The sequence below is a fragment of the Grampus griseus genome, assembly GCF_964374135.1.
Source record: "Grampus griseus genome assembly, chromosome: 14".
In the NCBI taxonomy this organism is placed as follows: Eukaryota; Metazoa; Chordata; class Mammalia; order Artiodactyla; family Delphinidae; genus Grampus; species Grampus griseus.
This window is the reverse complement of record NC_139008.1, coordinates 6,285,950-6,313,621: the sequence shown is the minus strand read 5'-3', so window position 1 is coordinate 6,313,621 and position 27,672 is coordinate 6,285,950. Positions and strand designations below refer to the sequence as shown.

Genomic DNA, 27,672 nt, shown 5'->3' with positions numbered 1-27,672 from the left:
TTCATCCTTCAAGTCCCAGCTCAGACAGAACCCACCGTTTTAGAGACTTTCCTAACCAACTTCCTTGAACAGATATAACCTCTTCTTCCTCTGGCGAACTTCTGTCCTCTGCACACAGTTTTAATATGTCCATCACGATTGTTGGATTCCTTACCTAGTTCCCCCACCAGATTGAGAGCTTGTGCACAGTCTGGGTATTCGTCACCATCATGTCCCTGGAACCAAGACAGTGCTTTCTGCCGAGTGGGAATGAGAAAGTTTGGTGGACTTGAGCTGGTGGAGGTAAGATCACTGGGCCACTCTATGTCCTTTTCAAGCGGCTCTTTGGTGACCACACCATCTTCCTGGATTATTAATACAACAAGAGAGCCTGGCTGCACCTCGGCCACCATCCCTGCACATTCAGGATGATCCATCAGGATTCTATTGACAAGAAGGCTCCTGAGGGAGAGACAGGATATGGAGGGGATGGTGATGGCACACTAAGGAGTATGGATTCAGGCTGATTCCTGTCCTGCCCTCAGATAGTCCTGCATTAGCAAGTTAGACAGATTCTAGACCAAAGAATGGCCCCCTATCTCTGGAGAAGCTGCAAGTCCAAGATCAATGGGTGTAAAGAGGAGAAACAGCCTGATAGCCAAGCGGGCCCCACCTCTTTATCCACCAGTGTTGTGGCACACACAGTACACAGGACTCCAAAAAGATGGTATGAGGTTTTTCTATGGGGCAAAGTGGCGTCAGAGCAGATGGCTTCCTGCTTTTTGACAAGTAGGGAATTTATAATGGGTATGAGGACCTGGCAAGGAGGAGGCTTACATTAGAGGTCAGTGTCATCTGTGAGCCCGCACCCCATTCCTTATGAGAGAAACCTGAGGATTGAGGGTCTGGAAATTACATGGCCTCACTGTCATTATTCTGACCCAGGTCCTGGGATTGCTTGGCCTGGAAAACCATGAATTACGTAAAAAACAAAATCTCAAAGATTCTTAAACTCAACAGAAACACAAGACATTTAAGCTGTGCTTGTGCACTTCCTTCTCTCTTTATCCTTTCTCACTTTAAGTCCTTCTGCAGAAAGTGATACCCATCTTTCACCAACTCTTTCCCTCCCTCTGACTTGAAAGTCCCCAGGGCTCCTGGACAACAGCCTGAGAGGGTGGATGTCTCATTGGTTAAATGCAGTAAGTCCCAACTATGTCACCTGCCTTCTTTTGTTTCCTTGGGGACTTGTCATGCAGCATGAAATTTCTACCATCATAGTTTGTCATCTTTGGGTTCAGACTTTCTCCAGGAGACACCTGTTAAAATCCATAGCTGCCACTGGTAAGTAAAATGCATGAATACATCTATTCATTCGTGCGTTGATTCAAGGTCAAGTGGGTGAATGTCAGGTGCAGGTATTGTGCTGGGGTGTGGGCTAGAAGCCATACAGTCTCCTTCCTTGAGAGCAGCTTCCAAGTGGAGGGAGTGAGACACACAACCATGCTTAGTATGTGGCATACCTCTGGAATCTCTGAAAAAAGAATGGAGCCCTACAGAGAGGTAGTGAAGGAGGGAAGTGGCTGCAAGCCTGAATACCGACAAAGGACAGGCCTGGGAAACTGGAAGATGATCCCCAGGAAAAGTAGGATAGAAAGTCCCTGAAACTCTGATACATTTCTGCCCTCTTTCGGTAACTTCTCTGGGCGCTGTTAAGTAGAGTCGTGTTACAGCCCCCAGGTTACAGATGTAGAGACTGTGGCTTAGTGACTGCAGGTGGCTTCCCAACAGCTGTTGATCACAACCTGTCATATGTAAGCTAACATGAAGATAGATTGGCAAGTCTTCTGCACTGAAATGCCAGTATGCAATGTTTGCTGTTTCGTGATAAGGGTCACTATGGGAAATAGTGAGACCCGAGGCTGCAGCAGCAACTTGGTTACAATCTGGCTCCTATCTCCATGGCTACCCCTGCCCAGGAGCTCCCCCACGGGTCTCCAGAACCAAGGACTCTATCTCACCTCACCAGGAATAAAGACAGGTGCAGGTCATGAGGACACTAAGGGTCTTGTGTGTAGGATCCACCTCTCTATGTTCCCAACTGAGAGGAACATAAAATACACCCCACATGGGATGATTGGGGTGTTGTCTGATAACTACTGACAACTTAATTCACTCAACTAAACTCACAGCCTTTCTTATTCTTCTTGAGAACAAAACCATTTATAGAAACTATATGATTTCATCTTCCTCCGAAACACACACTTGGCTATGATGATTTTCTCACTAAGCCTTATATGACCATCACCTGCCCTATTCACCGCAGGGCTGGTCCAGCTGGTTGGAATCTATCCCAATGGCGATAGGATAGTCATTTCCTGGGAATAAAATGTAGCCAGTACCACGTCCTAACCAATACAAATAGCCTTGCTCTGCAAGGGGAAATAATAGAAGGCATGATCTTTGTGCCCCTTCATTCACAGCCAGGAAGACCTAACAGGAAGCGACGTATAGACTAAGATTGTGAAGGAAGACATGTGTGCCTGAAGATCACCCCACACCCCATGTCTCTCATCTAGTCGTTTGTGTACTAATGGGCTCGTCATGTACTTTCAAAGCTCTTTTCTCAATGCCTAGGGCACAAATATGACTAAAATCCAGACAGTATTCAGGTTGAAGACAGAGACAAATAGGTAGTTATAGTACAGCCAAGGTAAACTAATTATACAAGTTTCAGAAACAGTGTCTTCATCAACTATAAATGGCTTATCTTCTCAGTCCTTAGCAATGAGCTGGAGTTGAAAATCAAATAACACTCAGGGAGGCGTTAGCTCACTAATAGGTGAACAGGGTGTCAGGGACTCAGTGATGCAAGAGGCACTGTCAGTCTGCTATTCCTGTCCTTTTATATTGTTTGCCTAGGTGGCTCCTCTTCTGGGAAGCCTGTCCTGATGTCCACTGGCTGAAAGAATTGCCCACCATATGGGGAGGCAGTGTTGCTCTGGAGTGATTTGTGTGTTAGACTCAAATTTCACAGGTCACAACCTGGAGTGTACAAACAATGAAAGCAAGATTTTGTGTTGTATTATATCTCTGCTCCCACGCCCTCATTCTTCTCAGTAGGGCAATGGCATTGAGCATGTCATTTCAGGGTAACAGGTGATAGCTAAGTTTTGGTGGCTTGGGGAGGTGAGTAGACAACTTTTCAGGGTCTCCTAGTATCAAGGGTGGGGAGATAGTGACAGGACATTCTGTCCTGGCCTTAGAGGAGGTGGGCACCTCACCCCAGTGTCACTGTATGTTGCTTGGGATCCATGCCTGCTGTGTTCAGGCCACGTGCCAAGCCCTGATAATAAAAAAGTCAAAATCTTTGCTCTCATGAAGCCTCCACTTAAAGGGGAGAGAGACATAAACAAATAACTTCTCAAATAAGTATTGAGTTACATACCAGGACATGTATTATGAAGTAGAAGGACCCCTTACTTAAGCTCCCTTACCATTGATATAGTTGACTTTTCTTTCTTTCCTTAAACTCTGTCCTCCTTGAAAGATATGAAGGCAACAGAATAAGCAGGACTTGACGCATTGGGAGTGTGTGACCTTGGGCATCCCTGGGTCTGTTCCTCATCTGTCCGTGATGGAAATTGACCAGAATTCATCTAAAAGGAACTTATTTCAACCACGTGGTCCCTTCACTGCCTGCCTCTCTCAGCCTCTGTGTCTGTGGAGGATTTTCTAAACATTCCCTCCATTATTCTTCTTCCCTTATAGGTCATTGAGGGTCTCCAAGTCCCCCAGCCCAGTCAGGAACCAAGGGTTCTTGAGGGCAAGATGGAGAGCCAAGATGGAATAGGATGGACCTGGGAGAAGACAACCAACCATTTAGGTCTTGAGCTCTAAATTCTAGAGTGGTTTCTCAACTGGGGCTGCAGGGAGGGGCATACACCACACACACACACACGCGCACACACACACACACACACCACACACACGCAGAGAGCAAGACCTAACCTCAGGCAAGGAAAGCTAACAATTCTTTTTTTTTTTTAATTTTTATTTTTTAACATCTTTATTGGAGTATAATTGCTTTACAATGGTGTGTTAGTTTCTGTTTTATAACAAAGTGAATCAGTTATACATATACATATGTTCCCATATCTCTTCCCTCTAGCGTGTTGTAAGTACTCAGCCTTCATTAAGTGATTCAATTCCCCCCCCCAACAAGCCCATGAGGTAGGTGTTGTTATGATCTCTCTTTTACAAATGAGCAAGCTGGGACACAGAAGGGTGATGTGACCACTCAAGGATGCATCACTAATTACTCACAGAGTTGCGATTCAAATTTAGATTATCTAGCTTTAGAGCCCAAGGTCTTAAATTAAACCAGGCTCAGCCTTGCCCAAGAATTTAATGGGAGCCTATCACTAAAACCCGGATCTTCCAAGAGGGTGGTGACCAGTGCTCTGCCCCAAACCAGAGACAAGGTGATGTCCCCTTGCAAGCCCATCGATGAGAGCTGGGGTGAGGTAGGAGAATATTTTTTCAGACCCACACACACTGCACCATAGAGAAAGCCCCTCTCCCATGCCCCGAAGCAGAAGCACTTCCATAGACTTCACAGCAAAGGGAAGAAGAGGAGGACATCCTCAGGGCTGCTCACTTTCTACTCCATCCTGGAGGGTCTCTTTCCTGATAAACTAGCCACTAACATCTCTACCACCCTGTACACCGTATAAAGTTCTTTCATGTCTCTCTTAATTGATCGTCGTGAAGACTCTGTGAGATAAGCAGTATTGGGATTATTTAATTCCCCCTTGACAGATGTGGAAATAGAAGCTCAGGGTGGAGAAAAGTCCTGCCCAAGCAATTAAACCATGAATCCAGATCACAGAGCCAGATCTTGCGATTCTAAATTGTGCCTATGGCTTGTTCGCTTAGATTCAAGGGGCCTCCTGAAATAACTTTGCAGGTTATGTCATCTTCCCATGGGATAACTATTTCCTGCCACACATCCCATCGTGCTTCCACTCTTGTTCCAAATGCTGCACAGCTGGTTGTGACTACAAAAACGATATGCACATCCTTCTACCCGTTACTAAGTTGGGTATTCACTGCACTTTTGGTGTCAGCAGTTCGAGGATGTAGCAAATGGTTCAGACATGTCACAATCAGAATCATTTGGGTTTCCAGGAGAGCAGAAAGTAAAAAGTGATGAAAAGGAGTAAAAGAGGAATCAGAGAACAGAGGCAAATATCGGACAACCATATGGAAAGGAATGAACGAAACAGGAAGTATAAGATGAAGGGAAAAAACGAGGGTCTTGAGGCATGTTGGAAAAGAAAGGAAAAGCATTGGTCTCTCCTCATCGCTGCAGTAACTTCCTAACAAGTTTTGCTTGACTCTGTGCTGGCCTCATCCAGGGAATTCCCTTCTTAAGCCACCCGACAGAGTCTGGTAAAACACAGATCTTGTAACATTCCTCTGTGGTTCAAAGCCCTACAAACACTCCCATCATCCCCAAGATAAAATCTAAGTGCCTCAGGGTAGTATCTGAAGACGCTTCTTCATCTGGCCAAGAGTGGCTTCTCCAGACTTGTCTTGATCCCATCTCCTCATGCATTTGGCCAGAAGGAGAGAAGGGGAGAGGGCATTTCAGGATGTGAGAGGGGTCCACCTTACCACCATTATCATTGTTGAGTATGCTTCTCATTTCTTGGTTGAAAAAGACAGGGTCTAAATCAAGCCAACTTTCTTACTGCTAATAAAGGAGTGATCAGACCCCAGGCCAAGACAGGGATCCTCTGCTTCTAGGGTCAATGTCTCACCCTGGTCTGGTCAACAGGGGGCTGGAGAGCGTGCAAGGCCTCTGGAAAGAGCTATTGGGCTTTGCAGGCACCATAGTGACCTGTCTTGTACTTGATAGGGTACAGTCCCGGGATTTGAAAATTTTAACTGAGGTAAAACTCATGGCACAAAATTAACCATTTTAAAGTGAACAACTTAGTGTCATTTAGCACATGCACAATGTTGTGCTACCTACACCACTATCTAGTTCCAAAATATTTCCATTACACCAAAATAAAATTTGTGCCCATTAAGCACATACCCTCCACTCTCCTCTTCCCAGGCCCTGATAACCACCAATGTACATTCTAGATGTTTCATATAAATGGATTCATGTAATATGTGGCCTTTTGTGTCTGGATTCTTTCATTCACGTTTCAAGGTTCATCCCTCTTGCACCATGCATCAGTACTTCACTCCTTTGATGGATGAATACTATTCTATTTATGAAAAAATTAATTAACAGTCAATCTAGGGCTTCCCTGGTGGTGCAGTGGTTAAGAATCCGCCTGCCGATGCAGGGGACATGGGTTTGAGCCCTGGTCTGGAAGATCCCACATGCCACAGAGCAACTAAGCCCATGCGCCACAACTACTGAGCCTGCGCTCTAGAGTCCGTGCTCCACAACAAGAGAAGCCACCGCAATGAGAAGCCTGCACACTGCAAGGAAGAGTAGCCCCTGCTCACTGCAACTAAAGAACACCAGTGCAGGAAGGAAGACCCAATGCAGCCAAAAATAAACAAATAAATAAATAAATAAAAATTAAAAGTTCCCTTAAAAAAAAAATAGTCAGTCTAAGAAAGAAATAGAAAATTTTATTCGAGCCAATCTGAGGATTATAACCTGGGAGACAATCTTTCAGAAAGCTTTGAGGACCGTTCCAACCATTAGAGGTCAAAGCACAGTTATGTAAGTTTTTGAGTCAAAAGGTTATACAACAGGGCTTCCCTGGTGGCGCAGTGGTTGAGAGTCCGCCTGCCGATGCAGGGGACACAGGTTCGTGCCCCGGTCCGGGAAGATCCCACATGCCACGGAGCGGCTGGGCCCGTGAGCCGTGGCCGCTGAGCCTGCGCGTCCGGAGCCTGTGCTCCGCAACAGGAGAGGCCACAGCAGTGGGAGGCCCGCGTACCGCAAAAAAAAAAAAAAAAAAAAAAGGGGGTTATACATCAAATGACATACTGACAATTTACACAAGCCAGATCTGCACGTTGCAACCCCTTACAAGACTAAAAGGATTGTTATCTCTAAGGAGTTATCTTGCTGGCACCAGAGAAAATTGCTCTTGACGATGAAGCAGGCATTCCTGTGTCTTCTAAGGAGGTCTGGTTAATGCACATGCACAATGCACTCTAAAGGGGGAGCGCGGCCCAAATCGCAGAGAGGGAGTTTGTTTTTTTTTAAGATTTTTTTTCTTTTGATGTGGACCGCTTTTAAAGTCTTTATTGAATTTGTTACAATACTGCTTCTGTTTTCTGTTTTGGTTTTTTAGCCTCGAGGCATGTGGGATCTTAGCTCCCCAGCAGGGATCCAACCCACACCCCCTACATTGGAAGGCAAAGTCTTAACCACTGGACCACCAGGGAGGTCCCAGCAGAGAGGGAATTTTTTTTTTTTTTTTTTTTTTGTGGTACGCGGGCCCCTCACTGTTGTGGCCTCTCCCGTTGCGGAGCACAGGCTCCGGACGCACAGGCTCAGCCGCCATGGCTCACGGGCCCAGCCGCTCCGCGGCATGTGGGATCCTCCCGTACCGGGGCACGAACCCGTGTCTCCTGCATCAGCAGGCGGACTCTCAACCACTGCACCACCAGGGAAGCCCCCAGACAGGGAATTTAATGTATGAAAACTTTTTTTCTTGTCTTGCCTTAAAAATAAGTTTGTTTCATCATATTGTATACAACATATACAACCATTTATTTATCCATTCATCCATGGATTTTCCTTGTTTCCAACCTTTTGCTTTTGTGGATAGTGCGGCAACGAACATGAAGATACATGTACTGGTTTTGAGAAACTGTTTCCAATCCTGTCATCTCCCCAGGAGTGCAGCTGCTGGGTCATGTGGTAATTCTATGCTTTCCTTGCTGAGGAGCGGCCAAACATTTTCCATGATTGTCGCACCACTTTACAACCCCACCAGCAATGAATGAGCTGTCCAATTTCTACACATTCTCACCAACACTTGCTTTTTACATTATTTTTTTATAGCCATCCTAGTGGCTGTAATGCAGTAACATTTCTGACATTTTGACTTTTTGGAACCACAAAATCAAAACGTCCAAATGGTTAAGAATCTGTACGAATTTGCCAGGGAATGAGGGGGAAAGCGGGGAGGAAAAGGTATGGATGGGAACCTGCCCCAGGAGGTCCCTTAGCTTCCTATGGACTCCAGGGACATCTGTGCTCCTGTTGTGTAGACAGCTGGCTAGCAGGGATCCACAAAATGTGGCTGATATCAGGCGCTGGGTGAGTTATTTAAACCCTCTCAACCTCAGTTGCCTAATCTATAAAATGAGCATTCATAATTATGTCTTTCCCTCCTCAAGGAGCCCAGATCAGACCAGACTCTGGTCCCTGACCTGAAGGTTTTGGGGCCTGATCTGCAAGTCGGCCTCCTGGTGGCTTTGAGTGAAGAGAACATGTGACCTTGTCCATCAGATACCTGACCCTCAGCAGACCCTCTAGAAATGTTCACTCTTATGAGCTCATAAACTGTTCAACTAGTGCTAATAAGGACAAGAATTATAGCGTAATCACAAATTATGGCATGTATCTTCTGACGGCAAGAGGAGGAGACATGAGCTGAAGCTGTAGTGAAAAATCATTAAAATGTTGGGTTTGCTGAACGTGAACTCTTCATTTCTTTCCTCCTTGTTTAATGTTTAATGTTTAAATGGCTCCTCTTACCACGTGCTGTGTGTGGCGACACTGAGTCATAAATGTTCAGGACATTATTTCCTGGATTCTAACTGGGGCTGGGGGTGTCTGTCCAGCTGTGTGAGCTCAGGGCCCAGAGCAGGACCTCCAGCCCCACTTCGCCCCACCTCTGTAGGACCTCAAAGTCCCCTGGGGTGATGTCCCTCCCACTCTCCTCCTCCTACCCTGGGGCAAAAATTGTTTCTGAAAAGTTTCCAAACTTGAGTCCATTGCTGGCCGAGCAAAGACAGATCCCAAGGGAAAAAATAAACAAGAAGAATCAAGAGAGTTCATTCCCTCCTTACAGACACGGTGTATTCATGAAATTCAGCCAGGACTTCCAGGCAGTTACCAGATCCCTCACCCTGAGCTGCACATTCCTCCCCCAGTTACTGGGAGTATCGGCTGCTACTGATTAAAGGCTGCCCTGCTCTCTAGAGAATCTCCCGGGGCCAAACTGAAGCCACTTCACCTGGGAGCCTGTGCCTCCTGGGGGATAAGAAGACCAGTCTATGATGGGGTACAAAAGGCTGGCCTGTGCCTCCAAGTGGGATCTACTCTGTATTACAAATCTCTTTCAGGCTTCCTGTGGAATCAAACTCCACAGAGAGCACATCTTCACCCAGCTTTTCCCCTTGCCCACCCAGATTCCCCTCATTCCCTTCCCCTGAGATCACTCTCTCAGTAAACTATTTGTGCCAGAGCCCTCAGGCCCTGCTTTTACGGAACCAGACCCAAGACAGTGGCTGAGCCCGAGCTCATGTGTGCACAGTGGCATTCAGCGGAGGGGCATAGAAGGGGCATAGAAGCACTGAAATTCAGCCCAAACTCTGTGGGCCAAGCAATGCAAGGAATGGACGGGCTTGTCTGATTTGCCCAAAACCACTGATTAGTCTAGACTCAGTCCTGGATGGACGGTCCTGGGATTTTAAACTCAGGGGCTCCAGCTTCAGAGCCACTCCTCGGTCATGGTCACGGTCACAGTGTAGTGCTACCTCCTTAGAAAAAAAACAAGACAAAGCACGATCAAGTCGTCCCATCCCTGATGCTGCTCTCTGATGAGGAAAGGGCTGTCTGCCAGGTTCCTCCACTCTGAAGTTACCCCTTCTGCTCTACAATGAATGGGTATTCTGAGCAGCACTACTTTGAAGCTATGTAAGTTTCCTCGTCAAATTGCAATTTATCCATTAATTTATTTACATATATCTGTATGTACTCATGTTTTCCTATTTTCTTGAATGGCTTAACAGCTCTTACTATCCTTATTTATTATAATCCTCAAATGGTCTCTGATTTGGGCAGTGGAAGCCCCTCAGGCTGGCTTCTGGGTCCTTTGGACACATCCCCCTCAATGTTTACAGTTCCTTGCTTTCTAGCCCAAGATGGTCCATCGTCGTCATGCACTTTCCCAGCCCTGGAATCAGCCATTTCTCTAAGGAGCCCAATTCCTTTCAGTGGAAAATGATATTTATAATCCAAGATCTGGGCACAAGGTATGCTCATTGCTATTAGGGTGTTATTGTTTCTACACTGTATCAGTGGAAAGCAGTAGGTGTCATGTGTTTTTGTAGCTACACAAACACACACACATACCTATCTATCTATATCTGTAACTCTCTGTCATCTGTCTATCTATCATCTGTCTATCTATCATCTATTTATCTATCTATCTATCTATCTGTCTATATCATCCAGTCTGCTATCATCTACCTACATAGAAAAGCATGGATTTAATATGACCCTGCAATCCCACTTCTAGGCATATATCTGGAGAAAAACATGGCCCAAAAGGATACATACACCCCAGTGCTCACTGCATCACTATTTACAATAGCCAGGACATGGAAGCAACCTATTTCCATCGACAGAGGAATGGATAAAAAAGATGTGGTACATATATACAACGGAATATTACTCAGTCATTAAAAAGAATGAAATAATGCCATTTGCAGCAACATGGATGGACCTAGAGATTGTCATACTGAGTGAAGTAAGTCAGACAGAGAAAGAGAAATATCGTATGATAACCCTTATATGCAGACTCTAAAAAGAAATGATACAAATGAACCTATTTACAAAACAGAAACAGACTCACAGACTTAGAGAACAAGCTTATCATTACAGGGCGGGGGGATAGTCAGGGAGTTTGGGATTGACATGTATGCACTGCTATGTTTAAAATGGATTACAAACAATGACCTACTGTATAGCACAGGGAACTCTGCTCACTGTCATGTGGCAGCCTGGATGGGAGGGCAGTTTGGGGGAGAATGGATACATTATATATATGGTTGAGTCCCTTTGCTGTGCACCTGAAACTATCACAACATTGTTTTGTTTTGCTTTGTTTTGTTTTTATATATTTATTGACTTAATTATTATTATTTATTTTTGGCTGCGTTGGGTCTTCGTTGCTGTGTGGGCTTTCTCTAGTTGTGGCGAGCGGGGGCTACTCTTTGTTGCCGTGTGTGGGCTTCTCACTGTGGTGGCTTCTCTTGTTGCAGAGCACGGGGTCTAGGTGCGCGGGCTTCAGTAGTTGTGGCTTGCGGGCTCTAGAGCTCAGGTTCAGTAGTTGTGGTGCACAGGCTTAGTTGCCCTGTGCATGTGGGATCTTCCCAGACCAGGGCTCGAACCCATGTCCCCTGCATTGGCAGGCGGATTCTTAACCACTGCATGACCAGGGAAGCCCTCACAACATTGTTGATCAGCTATACTCCAATATAAAATAAAAAGTTAAAAAAGAAAAGCATGGATTTACACTGATATATTCAGTTTCAATCGCTGACTCCACGGGGTTTATTCTGGTTTTCTCCCTCTCTGAATCAGTGACTCTCTTCTCCAACAGTGAGAATTCTGCCTTCCACCATCCTTTATATATTTACTTACTTGATCACCCCTCCTTTATGTACCCAAATCCATGATCCATCCCTTTCCACTCACGATGCCCCCTCCCCTTACCCTACTTGGGTTCTCCACACCCTAGTTAGTCTCTGGCTGCTGTTATAGGCCACCCCTATGAGTGGGTATTTTGGGTTCCCACACCCATGCCGGGCTGCCATCCCTGTGGACACCCTCTATTCCCTACTTTGTCTCTGACTTGGAGTCACTGTGCCCCCTTCTCTGCTCCTGCCCTGCAGTGTGAGGCTGCCCACGTTCTGTGTCCCACTTACTGGTTTAGGGCTGGATTATCCAGGAGGGCAAGGCAGGGGAAGGAAAAGGGAGGGAAGGGGCAGAAAAGGGAAAGGAAGAGCCCTGTACCCTTCTGATACCAAATGAAACTGACCAGTGCTTGTAGCCTTTCTGCCCAATCAACTGACCAATCAGCCACCTTTATTCCATGTTCATTGCATTAAGACAGTTGGGAATCGAGGATGGAATACAAAGAGGTATGAAAACATACGTGCTCCAGGACTTACCTGGTGGCGCAGTGGTTAAGAACCCGCCTGCCAATGCAGGGGACACGGGTTCAAGCCCTGGGTCCGGGAAGATCCCAGATGACATGGAGCAACTAAGCCCGTGCGCCACAACTACTGAGCCTGCGCTCTAGAGCCCACGAGCCACAACTACTGAACCTGCATTCTGCAACTACTGAGGCCGCGTTCTGCAGCTACTGAAGCCCATTCACCTAAACCCGTGCTCTGCAACAAGAGAAGCCAACGCAATGAGAAGCCTGCGCACTGCAGTGAAGAGTAGCCCCCGTTCGCCACTGCTAGAGAAAGCCCACGCACAGCAAAGAAGATCGAACGCAACCAAAACTAAATAAATAAATTAATTAATTAATTAATTTTAAAAAAGAAACAAAACATATGTGCTCCAAAAAAGGTAGATTTAAACTATAAAGGTAGATTTAAAAGGCAGATTTCTAAGCACTGGGAAAAGTCACAGTCAGTGAACTCTTACCTACTTAATATGTCAACCTGGAGTTTTTAAAAGGCCCCACCCACCAGGGATTGTGATGGTCAAAAGCATTTAGTCCCTGAGTCTCTCTGATTCTGCTGTATACATTCCCCCTAATGTGCACAAAGGCATCAGATTATACTTTTGTAAAGAGATGTTTATTGACTTGCTCAATGTAATATTTAATTTAGAATATTCAAAATAAAATCTGTGACATAAATGTCACTACTTCAGTCACCACAATCATTCTTATTTTCATTAGAGTTTGTTGAGAAATTTTCATTCTGATCAGTGCTCAGGAGGAGTAGATGGTACTAACTACCATCAGGAAGTGGATGGAGATGGTCCTAGGAGAGCCCATGAAGTTGAGTATCAGGCACTTACTTGTCACCTCCTTTAATGACGCAATATATAACACTCCACACAGACAATGAGAAAGCTAAATGATTGGGCAGAATACCTAATTGTCCATCAAGGGCAGTAGGTGAAGCCTATCTTCATTTAATAGTTTTATCACAAAGTAAGTAAAGTCTCAGGTGTTCCTGGATACAGCTTCCTTGAAGATCAAAGCCCATGTCCTTCGAGAAAGTCAGGCTCCACTTACGGTCGCATCTCTTGACACAACCTTTAGAACGACAGGTTTTTCCAACTGCGTAAGTCCTACAGTGAACAATTTCAGGGGGATCTGCAACATTTAAACAAACACATGAGAACCGATTAATGGAGCCCCACCAACAAAAAAAAGCAAAGTAGACGAGATACATTATGGACAATAATGCTTTACAAACATGTAAAAGCTACTTTTAGCATCATGTATATTTGATTTTTTTAAACTACCGATTCAGTATGTTTGATAGATAGAGGGACAGATATAGGGACAGCCAGGATGTCTATATTTTCTTGATTGAATGTTAATAGTTTGTGTCTTCAGAGAATTGGTCTATTTAACGTACATTATAAAACATATGGGAATACAGTTGTTCACGGTATTCCCTTTTCATGTCCTATCAGAATTTAACTTCCATTTTTATTGCAATATAGTTGACTTACAGCAGTGCATAAATTTAAGGTGTACAGCAAAATGATTTGACTTACATATATCACAAAATTATTACCACAGTTTTGTTAACATTCATCATCCCATATAGATAGGAAAGGAAAAAAATAAATATTATTTTCCCTTTGTGAGAACTCTTAGGACCTACTCTCTTATACCATACAGAAATATTAACAATAGTCATCATGTTTTGCATTATAGCCCTAGTACTTATTTATAACTGGAAGTTTGTACCTTTTGCACACCTTCATTCAATTTTCTCTACCTATCTTTGATTCTTTATATTTATTCTATAAGCTGTGTTAAGAGGGATGGTGAAAGAATTCATCCATCATTCATTCAGCAAAATATCTATTGAGCACCTATTCTGTACCAGGCTTGATACAAAATCAGGTTGGCCTGTGTTCTTTATTCATTTAAATTTTAAGCAAAAATACTGAGTTTTAAAAACATAACAGATTCTTAGGCATTATGGCAAATTTCTCGGAAAAGGATATAGAGGTAATTTTGTGTATGTTGGAACTTACAAGGTAATCCTGAATAGGTATTACAATTTTAATTGTAAGCACATTCCTCAACTTCTAAAGCGTCCAATCACCTCTCCCAGTAGAATCCACCCAGTTTCATGATGGGAAGAGGTCGTTGTGAAGCATTATGTCTGTTTCTTAACACCTCCTGGCTCCAAGTGTAGTGCAAATGGTGAACTTCTGATGACCACAGTGTTTGTTCCAGTACTTTTAGCCCCTTTCTCACCTTTAGCCCCTTTCAGAGTTGGGGGAACCAACAGTGACCTTCTAATCTCAGTTGACTGAAGGGCAAGCAAATTGTCGTGGAGGGAGAAGCCCCAGCCTGTGGATGCCTGGGTGGAGCTTCAGGGAGCATCTGCCCTTCCCAGGTGTGCCAGAGGCCCCATTCCTCTCAGGGCTGAGTCCCCTGTCTGTACACACCTACAGTACGGACACACAGACTCCCACAAGTAAAATGGAAACCGTCTCTATCCTCCTCTTCCCTGAGAAAGCCTACCCAAGGGGAGGAGCTGCTGGTTAAATGTGTGACTCCTAGAAATAAGCCTTATTACAGGGCCGTGCTTGAGATGAATGAACAATGGCAACTGTTCTTTGTGCTCCTCAGAGGAGAGATTCCAGATCTTTCTATACATGTAACACTTTGTATTTTAAAATTTCATATGACATACATATATTTCCCCTGCAGACAAATAGACACACACACACTAAGCATGTATTTACATGTCATTTTTTTTACATTTTAAAAGTTCAAACTGAACATAATTTGTGTTCCAGAACTCTAACTCAACTGAAAGTCACTCTGCAAGCATTTACCGGATGACTGCAAGGCAGCATTGGGAGTTTATTAAAGAAATAAAATGAGGAGCTAGAGTTAAGGGTATTCTTAGGGGCAAAGAAAACATAAGAACCAAACTGGATGGTTCCACGGCAAAGTGTTAAGTTAGGTGGTAGGATCCATGATGCCAGCCTGTGGTAACTGATAACAGAGCAGAGGAGAGAGTGGGCTTTGGACTGGGTGGGGAAGGCTTCATGGAGGGGCTTGGGATTGAACTAGAACTTGAAGGGGGAAGAATAGAATGGGGGTGGGGAAAAGCACACATAGAGTTATTATTAGAATGTAAAGGGAGCCCATCTTGATGGCAGCAGGACCCCTGGAAGGTGAGGGGGCTGTGGGAGTCCTTCACATCTGGCAGAAATGCTTTCCATCAGGGGTTCTCACTGTGGCTGCACAGGAGAATCAGTGGGGCCGCTCTGAATGCCACACTCCAGGTGAATTATTTTAGAAAGTCTGAGATGACTTAGGCATCAGGGCTTTTTTAAAGCTCCCCATCAATTTCATTATACAAGCAGAGGCTGAGAACCACTGCCAGGAGAGCTTCTGTAAGTTCCGGTGGAGAAGAGCATCACTGAAGAGCCATGACTTTGCAGTGTGTGCTCTCATGACGGTGCACACACTTCCCTTCATTCCAGTGGACTTGAATGTGGGCCACAGACTTAGCCCTCCCTAGATATTGACAATTAAAGATTTCAGATGGCTCCAAACAGATTCTCTGGCTAACAGAATAAATTATTCTTTGAACTGATAACATGCTTAGATATATAGAGACCCATCAGTTAAAAAAAAGAACTCCCAATAAAACGTTATTCATGCAGAAAATTAACTACTGACCTGTGTTTCTTTACAAGGTTTGAAGGAGAAGTGCTGCAGGATTCTGACGAGAGCAAGTTTCATGTTCATGATAGCAAATCTCATGCCAATGCAGTTTCGGGGTCCAATTCCAAAAGGCATGTATGTATAAGGATTTATGCTCTCCTTGTTCTTCTTACTGAACCTGTAACCATAAAAGTAGATGAAACAAGTTAATGAAACAGAAAAACCACAAGAGCTCCAGACCTGAGGTTTAAACTTAACTCTTGGACCAGTAGCATAAGAGATACCTGTGTGGTCTAGTCATTGAATCCAGCTGTGGTTATTTTGTGTGACAATGGAGCCTTCCCATTCCCCTGACTCTACAGGAAATTTCAGTCCTGTTGAGGAGGTGAGATAAATGCTGTTTAAGAAAATTTATCTTTAAACACTAAAATTACATTCAGGGTGGTGAGATGTTCACATTCTCAATCGCAGTTAGGAAATGAGACTGGCTGAAGGAAACATGGGTTCCCATCTCCACGCACACTTATGTTGGTCACATGCTCATGGGGGAAGGAAGCTGGAGAAACGTCTCTGAGTATTTAAATTGTTATTTTTCAATTGTTTTCCTCTCCTTTCCCTTCCAGTTCCCTTGTGTCATTCTCTGGCTCTCTGTCTTTCTCTCCCCCACACAGGGGATGCTTAGGTCAGAATATGTACATGGGCATATGACTACTCCAGAGTGATCACTGACATCCTTGTCTATCTGTTCCACTAGCCATGAATTCCTTGATGGTTAGACCTCTGTTCTATTCAAATTTGACTCCTCGATATTTGAATATGTCAAGGAAAAAATGTATATTTGGGGAAAGTGATAATGGCGTTGCAGTTATGTATATTTTAAAGAGGCCCTATTTTGCAAAATATTTTGTAAGATTTACAGACAATGTGACTTAAAATAAGATGGAGAAGGGCAGCAGTGGCATGTGGATGGGACAGAGACATGGGCTGACGGTTGTTAAGCAGGGAATGTGCACATACAGGTACACTGAAAGCATTTCAGGTGGCTCCAACCCCGTTTCTCGCGCTTCAGCTAGGCCCGCGCTTTCTGTGCATCACCTCAGGGAGCACTCGCCTAGTGAAGAAGCTCAGGGTAAGGCAGGACTGAGAGCAAGTTGACGCCGGGAAGGAGACCCCAAAGAGGCCACAGCTGCAGGAGGCCAGGGTCTGGGCCGCCGTTGGCCTTCCCCGAGGGCTTCGACCGGGCCCTTCAGGCCGCCCGCCTAACGGACCCCACCCTGCCTCACTGACCCAGTTGCCCTCTTGCCAGAATGAGCTGAAGTCTGAAAATTGCTCAGCAGGACCAGGCATAGCACGGGACTCTTCTCTTGTGGTTTCACTTGCCAGTGACCACTATCTTGATAATTCCGTGTGGCTAACAGGGTCTTGGTGCTCCGGCCAGGTGTCAGGCCTGTGCCTCTGAGGTGGGAGGGCCGAGTTCAGGACACTGGTCCACCAGAGACCTCCTGGCTCCACGTAATATCAAATGGTGAAAGCTCTCCCAGAGATCTCCATCTCAATGCTAAGACCCAGCTCCACTCAACGAGCAGCAAGCTACAGCACTGGACACCCTATGCCAAACAACTAGCAAGACAGGAACACAACCCCACCCATTAGCAGAGAGGCTGCCTAAAATCATAATAAGGTCACAGACACCCCAAAACACACCACCAGATGCAGTCCTGCTCACCAGAAAGACAAGATCCAGCCTCATCTACCAGAACACAGGCACTAGTCCCCTCCACCAGGAAGCCTACACAACCCACTGAACCAACCTTAGCCACTGGGGGTAGACACCAAAAACAATGGGAACTATGAACCTGCAGCCTGCAAAAGGGGACTCCAAACACAGTAAGATAAGCAAAATGAGAAGACAGAGAAACACACAGTAGATGAAGGAGCAAGGCAAAAACCCACCAGACCAAACAAATGAAGAGGAAATAGGCAGTCTACCTGAAAAATAATTCGAGCAATGACAGTAAAGACGATACAAAATCTTGGAAATAGAATGGAGAAAATACAAGAAATGTTTAACAAGGATCTGGAAGACCTAAAGAGCAAACAAACAATGATGAACAACACAATAAATGAAATTAAAAATTCTCTAGAAGGAATCAATAGCAGAATAACTGAGGCAGAAGAACGGATAAGTGACTTGGAAGATAAAATAGTGGAAATAACTACTGCAGAGCAGAATAAAGAAAAAAGAATGAAAAGAATTGAGGACAGTCTCAGAGACCTCTGGGACAACATTAAACACACCAACATTCGAATTATAGGGGTCCCAGAAGAAGAAGAGAAAAAGAAAGGGACTGAGAAAATATTTGAAGAGATTATAGTTGAAAACTTCCCTAATATGGGAAAGGAAATACTTAATCAAGTCCAGGAAGCGCAGAGAGTCCCATATAGGATAATTCCAAGGAGAAACACGCCAAGACATAAATTAATCAAACTATCAAATATTAAATACAAAGAAAAAATATTAAAAGCAGGAAGGGAAACACAACAAATAACATACAAGGGAATCCCCATAAGGTTAACAGTTGATCTTTCAGCAGAAACTCTACAAACCAGAAGGGAGTGGCAGACATATTTAAAGTGATGAAAGGGAAAAACCTACAACCAAGATTACTCTACCCAGCAAGGATCTCATTCACATTCGATGGAGAAATTAAAAGCTTTACAGACAAGCAAAAGCTAAGAGAATTCAGCACCACAAAACCAGCTTTACAACAAATGCTAAAGGAACTTCTCCAGGCAGGAAACACAAGAGAAGGAAAAGACCTACAATAACAAACCCAAAACAATTAAGAAAATGGTAATAGGAACATACATATTGATAATTACCTTAAATGTAAATGTATTAAATGCTCCAACCAAAAGACATAGACTGGCTGAATGGATACAAAAACAAGAACCATATATATGCTGTCTACAAGGGACCCATTTCAGACCTAGGGACACATACAGACTGAAAGTGAGGGGATGGAAAAAGATATTCCATGGAAATGGAAATCAAAAGAAAGCTGGAGTAGCAATTCTCACATTAGACAAAATAGACTTTAAAATAAAGACTATAATAAGAGACAAAGAAGGACACTACATAATGATCAAGGGATCAATCCAAGAGGAAGATATAACAATTGTAAATATTATGCACCCAACATAGGAGCACCTCAATACATAAGGCAAATGTTAACAGCCATAAAAGGGGAAATCGACAGTAACACAATCAGAGTAGGGGACTCTAACACCCACTTTTACCAATGGACAGATCATCCAAAATGAAAATAAACAAGCTTTAAATGATACATTAAACAAGACGGACTGAATTGATATTTATAGGACATTCCATCCAAAAACAATAGAATACACATTCTTCTCAAGTGCTCATGGAACATTCTCCAGGATAGATCATATCTTGGGTCACAAATCAAGCCTTGGTAAATTTAAGAAAATTGAAATTGTATCAAGTATCTTTTCTGACCACAACACTATGAGACTATATATCAATTACAGGAAAAAAATCTGTAAAAAATACAAACACATGGAGGCTAAACAATACACTACTTAATAACCAAGAGATCACAGAAGAAATCAAAGAGGAAATCAAAAAATACCTAGAAACAAATGAAAATGAAAACACGACGACCCAAAACCTATGGGATGCAGCAAAAGCAGTTCTAAGAGGGAAGTTTACAGCTATACAAGCCTACCTCAAGAAACAAGAAAAATCTCAAATAAACAACCTAATCTTATACCTAAAGCAATTAGAGAAAGAAGAACAAAAAAACCCCAAAGTTAGCAGAAGGAAAGAAATCATAAAGATCAGATCAGAAATAAATGAAAAAGAGCTGAAGGAAACAATAGCAAAGAGCAATAAAACTAAAAGCTGGGGCTTCCCTGGTGGCGTAGTGGTTGAGAATCTGCCTGCTAATACAGGGGACACGGGTTCAAGCCCTGGTCTGGGAGGATATCATATGCCGCGGAGCAGCTAGGCCCATGAGCCACAACTACTGAGCCTGTGCGTCTGGAGCCTATGCTCCGCAACAAGAGAGGCCGCAATAGTGAGAGGCCCATGCACCGCGATGAAGAGTGGTCCCTGCTTGCCACAACTAGAGAAAGCCCTCACACAGAAACGAAGACCCAACACAGCAAAAATAAATAAATAAATTACTAAAAAAAACCCTCCTACCCGCAACATCTTCTTTAAAAAAAAAACAAACTAACTAAAAGCTGGTTCTTTGAGAAGATAAACAAAATTGATAAACCATTAGCCAGACTCATCAAGAAAAAAAGGGAGAAGACTCAAATCAATAGAATTAGAAATGAAAAAGGAGAAGTAACAACTGACAGTGCAGAAATACAAAGGATCATGAGAGATTACTACAAGCAACTATATGCCAATAAAATGGACAACCTGGAAGAAATGGACAAATTCTTAGAAAAGCACAACTTTCCGAGACTGAACCAGGAAGAAATAGAAAACATAAACATACCAATCACAAGCACTGAAATTGAGACTGTGATTAAAAATCTTCCAACAAACAAAAGCCCAGGACCAGATGGCTTCACAGGTGAATTCTATCAAACATTTAGAGAAGAGCTAACACCTATCCTTCTCAAACTCTTCCAAAATATAGCAGAGGGGGGGTTCACTCCCAAACTCATTCTACAAGGCCATCATCACCCTGATACCAAAACCAGACAAAGATGTCACAAAGAAAGAAAACTATAGGCCAATATCACTGATGCACATAGATGCAAAAATGCTCAACAAAATACTAGCAAACAGAATCCAACAGCACATTAAAAAGATCATACATCATGATCAAGTGGGGTTTATCTCAGGGATGCAAGGATTCTTCAGTATATGCAAATCAATCAATGTGATACACCATATTAACAAATTGAAGGATAAAAACCATATGATCATCTCAATAGATGCAGAAAAAGCTTTTGACAAAATTCAACATCCATTTATGATAAAAACCCTCCAGAAGGTAGGCATAGAGGGAACTTACCTCAACATAATCAAGGCCATACATGACAAACCCACAGCCAACATCATTCTCAATGGTGAAAAACTGAAACCATTTCCACTAAGATCAGGAACAAGACAAGGTTGCCACTCTCAGCACTATTATTCAACATAGTTTTCAAAGTTTTAGCCACAGCAATCAGAGAAGAAAAAGAAATAAAAAGAGTCCAAATCGGAAAAGAAGAAGTAAAGCTGTCACCATTTGCAGATGACATGATACTATACATAGACAATCCTAAAGACTTTATCAGAAAACTACTATAGGCAGTCAATGAATTTGGTAAAGTAGCAGGATACAAAATTAATGAACAGAAATCTCTTGCATTCCTATACACTAATGATGAAAAATCTGAAAGAGAAATTAAGGAAACACTCCTGTTTACCATTGCAACAAAAAGAATAAAATACCTAGGAATAAACCTACCTAAGGAGACAAAAGACCTGTATGCAGAAAACTATAAGACACTGATGAAAGAAATTAAAGATGATACAAACAGATGGAGAGGTATACCATGTTCTTGGATTAGTAGAATCAACATTGTGAAAATGACTATACTACCCAAAGCAACCTACAGATTCAATGCAATCCCTATCAAACTACCAATGGCATTCTTCACAGAACTAGAACAAAAATTTTCACAATTTGTATGGAAATACAAAAGACCCCAAACAGCCAAAGCAATCTTGAGAACGAAAAACGGAGATGGAAGAATCAGGCTCCCTGACTTCAGACTATACTACAAAGCTACAGTAATCAAGTCGGTATGGTACTGGCACAAAAACAGAAATATAGATCAATGGAACAGGATAGAAAGCCCAGAGATAAACCCACACACCTATGGTCAACTAATCTATGACAAAGGAGGCAAAGATATACAATGGAGAAAAGACAGCCTCTTCAATAGGTGGTGCTGGGAAAACTGGACAGCTACATGTAAAAGAATGAAATTAGAACACTCCATAACACTATACACAAAAATAAACTCAAAATGGATTAAAGACCTAAATGTAAGGCCAGACACTATCAAACTCTTAGAGGAAAACATAGGCAGAATACTCTATGACATCAATCACAGCAAGATCCTTTTTGACCCACTTCCTAGAGAAATGGAAATAAAAACAAAAATAAACAAATGGGACCTAATGAAACTTAAAAGCTTTTGCACAGCAAAGGAAACCATAAACAAGACAAAAAGACAACCCTCAGAATGGGAGAAAATATTTGCCAATGAAGCAACTGACAAAGGATTAATCTCCAAAATTTACAAGCAGCTCATGCAGCTCAACATTAAAAAAACAAACAACCCAATGCAAAAATGGACAGAAGACCTAAATAGACATTTCTCCAAAGAAGATATACAGATTGCCAACAGACACATGAAAGAATGCTCAACATCACTAATCATTAGAGAAATGCAAATCAAAACTACAATGAGGTATCACCTCACACCAGTCAGAATGGCCATCATCAAAAAATCTAGAAACAATAAATGCTGGAGAGGGTGTGGAGAAAAGGGAACCCTCTTGTGCTGCTGGTGGGAATGTAAATTGATACAGCCACTATGGAGAACAGTATGGAGGCGCCTTAAAAAACTAAAAATAGAACTCCCATATGACCCAGCAATCCCACTACTGGGCATATACCCTGAGAAAACCATAATTCAAAAAGAGTCATGTACCACAATGTTCATTGCAGCTCTATTTACAATATCCAGGACATGGAAGCAACCTAAGCGTGCATCAATAGATGAATGGATAAAGAAGATGTGGCACATATATACAATGGAATACTACTCAGCCATAAAAAGAAACAACACTGAGTCATTTGTAGTGAGGTGGATGGACCTAGAGTCTGTCATACAAAATGAAGTAAGTCAGAAAGAGAAAGACAAATACCGTATGCTAACACATATATATGGAATCTAAAAAAACAAAAATGGTTATGAAGAACCTAGGGGCAGGACAGGAATAAAGACGCAGATGTAGAGAATGGACCTGAGGACACGGGGAGGGGGAAGGGTAAGCTGGGACAAAGTGAGAGAGTGGCATGGACTTATACATACTACCAAATGTAAAATAGATAGCTAGTGGGAAGCAGCCTCATAGCACAGGGAGATCAGCTCGGTGCTTTGTGACCACCTAGAGGGGTGGGATAGGGAGGATGGGAGGGAGATGCAAGAGGGAGGAGATATGGGGATATGTGTATATGTAGAGCTGGTTCACTTTGTTATAAAACAGAAACTAACGTACGATTGTAAAGCAATTATACTCTAATAAAGATGTTAAAATTTTTTTTAAATAAAGTATTTAATAGGCTTGTGCCTATAGAATATTCCTGTGTACGTGTCAAATCACACATACTTGTGAATATTTTTAAAATTCTCCATAACGGGCTTTTTTCCTAACCTTTGGATTTCTCACTGGCTGGCCCAGTCCCTCACCCACAGGTGAGCATTTATTCTCTGCTTGATGACTGAATGAATCAAAGGGAAGTACAGTGAGTGGTCCAGGTTCGTGAAGCTGCAGGACAGGGAGCTACTGAGCTTGGAGGAACTGCAGAGGCTCCCTGGCCCAGAAAACAGAGGACTTGGTCCACTCTGACTCTTCTGTCAATAAGTGCTATGTGTCACCATTGTGCTAGCACTCGGGACTCCATGGCAAACAAAACAACTCTTGGCCATCAGGGAGCTGATGGGGTGTAATAAAGGTCTAGATCCCAGCTACTGGCCTAAAAAGTTCATTCCAAATTTTGCTTACCATACACTAAATGGGAGAGCATTAACTCTTTCCAGGGTCCAATCTGTGCCCAAACCAGATCTTGGCTCTGAATTCCCAGAAGAGGATGCTCAAGACCCATCCAAGGAGGAAATCTCAGACATGTAGAGAACAGATGACTTCACTTTGGAAAGTCATCAAATACTGAGGTAGAAGGGACCTGACCCAGGTGTGCAGCCACAGACAGAACCAGGGCACCTGTGTGCACCTCCGTCCTCAGTGAGGCTGCTTGAACCATCAGGGATGAGACCTCTAGGTCCCAGCCTGCACTCTCACAATAATGCTAGAGGAAATGTAGCCAATGTTTAAAAATATGGAATGTGGGAACATGAGGTGAATTCAGAGAGCTAAGAGAGAACAGAGAGAAAGGCTTAAAGGGAATAAAAAGACAGTGGTTAGGTAAATTATGGCATATGCATACAAACATATACACATAGAATGTTGTTTATACTTTACTGTTAAATAAAGAAGTTCAAAACCAAATAAAGTATAATACCATCCTGTTTTTAAAATCTATATATGCATAGAAAAATGTCCATAAGGACATACATGACATTATAAATGAGGCCTATCTTAAGGTATTAGGAATGTAGACAGCTATAATTTTCTTTTTCTAGTCTATACTTTGTATAATTTTGACTCACATAATGAACACGCTTAAACAGAAAAATCTTCCAACAATAAAAAGATATACAAATAAATTATTGCATGATCACCCACTTGCCAACTATAATAAGAGTTGTCAAAATATGCAAGCACCAAAAAGGATCAGGGTGGGTGTCCTTTCCTCAGGGTCTTGTACCTTTCAGGACGGAACTCCTCAGGCTCTGGCCAGAGCTCTGGGTCATTGTGAAGAACGAAGAGTGGCACCACCACTGTTGTCCCTTTGGCAATGAACACTCCATTGACTTCCACATCCTTCTTACAGATCCTCTCAATTCTACCAGCAATTGGGAATATTCTGAGAGTTTCATTCAACACCATGTCAAGATACTCCATCTGTACCAGAGCCTCATAGGTGGGAGGCGCCTGGGAAGAGAAAACGAGATTTTGATAAATTAAGATTTCGGATCAACCTTCAACTCCATCTGTGTAGTCCTATTGAAATGTTAGGAGCTCCGGGGAATAATTTAAATTGGTAGAGGACCTTAGCATTTATAGACATTTTAATATCTATCATGTGCTTTGACCTGCTCAATGGCCCACAGAGGTGTGTAGAGTAGTTATGGCTATGGGCAATGTTAGGACAATGCCCTAAACAGGGCCTGAAATCCCGCACGTTATCATCTAGTGTATTTTCTTTCTCATGAGAACAAATGTGACCAATAGACTATGACCCTTAGTCTTAAGTGAAATAGGCCAAAGTCACTGTTTCCTTTTGAAAGTGAGGCCACACATCTGTACCAAGGGAAGAAATGTATAAAAGAGCAAATCCCCTGTTCAACATAAAGGTTTTTAGCTGAAAACTCCTGACTGCTAATGCTTTTCATTATACATGTAAAGTTTGGAATCACTATATTATATGAAAACTCTATAAATAATTTGGGGAGAAACGAGTTCCTTTCTAAACCAAATACAAAAACAAAGAGCAAGATTGGGTGCTACAAGGAACACAATTTCAGATCCAGGGAAAGTTACAAGAGGATGAGAACCCTACCCTCAGCCACAGCCTCTGTTGCTGGAACAGTCTCCTATGGTCCCTTCAGGGGTGACTGTTAAGGTCTGAAGGTCTAAACAAACCACTCCAGCCCCAGAGGCCAGCTCTCCTCACACCACAAAGAATTCCACTCTTGGCAGAGATCTGAGACCAGTGGGGGTGACACGTGGCTGTCACGTGGGGTTATATTTAAGGGGCAACATTGTAGAGGGTAAGAGTTGGCTCAGGAGACAGACACCCTGGCACATAGGTTGGCGTTTTCACCACTAGGTACACGACTAGTATGTGAAAGTACTTCATCTCTCTGTCGCTCAGGTTTCTGAAACGTTACATGGAGATAATTAGAGTTGACACTTCATAGGCTTGTGTGGCAGACACACTCACTGCTCACCCAGTATCCACGTAGTCCCTGTATTTCCCAGCCCACTTGAAGTTACAGGAAACCAGCTTTGCCAATGGGCTGTGAACGGAGGCGATTATGTCAGTTCGGGGACAAATCATTTGAAAAGCCAGTGAGCAACACTCGAGTCCCTTATTCCCCAGACAGCAGGAAGTCCTCATGTTCCAGATAAGGCAGCTACAGGAAGGTGGAGCCTCTTAGCCTGTACCCCCGAGTAACGCTGTGGAGCAGAGCTGCCCTCTCCCATCCTCCACTAACAATCCATGTTGGTCATGTAGATGTGGGTTAGAAGTAAACCTCTGCTCTGTAAAGCCACTGAGATTTGAGGGCTAACCTGTTACTGAGGCATAACCTAGTTTCTCCTGACTTATACAGAATCTTATGAAGGTTAGATTCATTTATAACTAGAAAGTACTTAGATAGACATATATCGTAAGAAGCAAATGTTAGCCAATAGTGTTGTTATTATAAGTATTATTATAAAAAGGGGAGGACACAATGCTTTAGCTAGCCTGTCTCTTAGTGACCTTTTCACCTTATTGCATCAAAAGAATCCCAATATGAGATTTACCAGAGAAGACAGATCATCTCTAACTTAGGTAGGCACTACAATCTATCCTTATCTTGTATTTGAAGGACTCAGGATTCTGAACGGTGATAAAACTTGTCTAAAAGCACAGCCAGGACTCAAACTCACGTCCTCTGTTTCCTACTTTAAGCCCTTTGTTGTTACAAGGCTCCTCCTAGTCTGCAGTGTACCCAGGGCGGTAGACTGAATTAATGGTCCCAGTTCTCCAGTCTTTCCTGGGTCTATGCCCTTTGTCATCTAACCCAGTGGTGCCTCCCATTCTGACTCAGGTTGGCCAGGTGACTCACTCTGAACCAGTGGAAAGTTGGCTAAGTGTGGTGCTTGCACAAATTTGAAAGTCACCCACATGATTGGGCTTCCTGCTCGTGCCATCTGCCATTGCCCTGAGAAGCAGACATGTGGAGTATGAGACACATGTGGAGCACGTGTGGAGCTGAGTCACCCTAACTGCATAGCCAAGGCCAGCCTACATCAGCCAACACCCAGAACCAAGGAAGTCCAGCCATATCGACAGATAACTAACTATGCAGACACTGGAGCAATAAATGCTTACTGTTAGATTCCACTGAGGTACTGTGATTTTTACATGGCATACTGTAATGTATGATATGCCAGTACCAGCATTTTTTCCACAGTACCTATATTCCTGTGTGTACCACACATAACCTATGTTTTCCCCTCTGTTTTGTACACTTTAGATCCTTCCTAAATAGCACAGGTTAAAGATTTGAGGCTCATGCTTTCTGCAAATATATTCTAAGAAGTGATGAGGAGGCATTCTTGCTAAGGCTTCACCTTCCCCCTCTCTCTCCAGGTATCATCACTCACCTTATCGGGGAAAGTTGCATCAACCTCCTCCTGCAGCTTTTGTTGGACGTCAGGGTGAGTGGCCAATTCATATATAACGAAGGAAAGACAACTGCTAGTGGTCTCGTAGCCAGCAAAAATAAAGATGATACTTTGGGCCATGAGTTCTACGTCAGACAGAGCTAAAAGGAGAGGAGAGACATTTTAGATAAACCACATCAATACAAAACATCACAGCTTAGATGATGAGAAATCCAAATGAGACTGCCAAATCCCTGGCGGGAAAATGTAAAAGCAATTGAAAATTAAACTGGTAGTGCTTTGTGTTCTCATGTCTTCCTTAAAGAGCCAGAAAAAAGCAAGAATTGTCTGAATCCAGCTTTCCCCAGTGCCTATACTCTCCTCAGCCCCTGCTGCTGACTACGCCACCTCCCTCACGGCACAGCTGGGTAATTTCAAGAGACAGCAATTTTGTCTTACTTACACAGTACTATT

The 27,672-nt window shown here is 43.1% G+C and overlaps 1 protein-coding gene across 1 annotated transcript in view; it reads right to left on the bottom strand.

Annotated features, from left to right (window-relative positions):
• LOC309832235 (uncharacterized protein) overlaps positions 1–27,672 on the bottom strand; it is an 85,366-nt gene that overhangs the window by 29,824 nt on the left and 27,870 nt on the right. Inside the window, exons 10-15 of the mRNA XM_082669860.1 lie at positions 27,199–27,359; positions 24,527–24,753; positions 15,888–16,050; positions 13,235–13,319; positions 4,689–4,755; positions 36–441 (exon numbers count right to left, since the gene is read on the bottom strand). Of these exons, the coding sequence (XP_082525986.1) occupies positions 36–441; positions 4,689–4,755; positions 13,235–13,319; positions 15,888–16,050; positions 24,527–24,753; positions 27,199–27,359 (1,109 nt within the window). The remainder of the gene's footprint in view (positions 1–35; positions 442–4,688; positions 4,756–13,234; positions 13,320–15,887; positions 16,051–24,526; positions 24,754–27,198; positions 27,360–27,672) is intronic.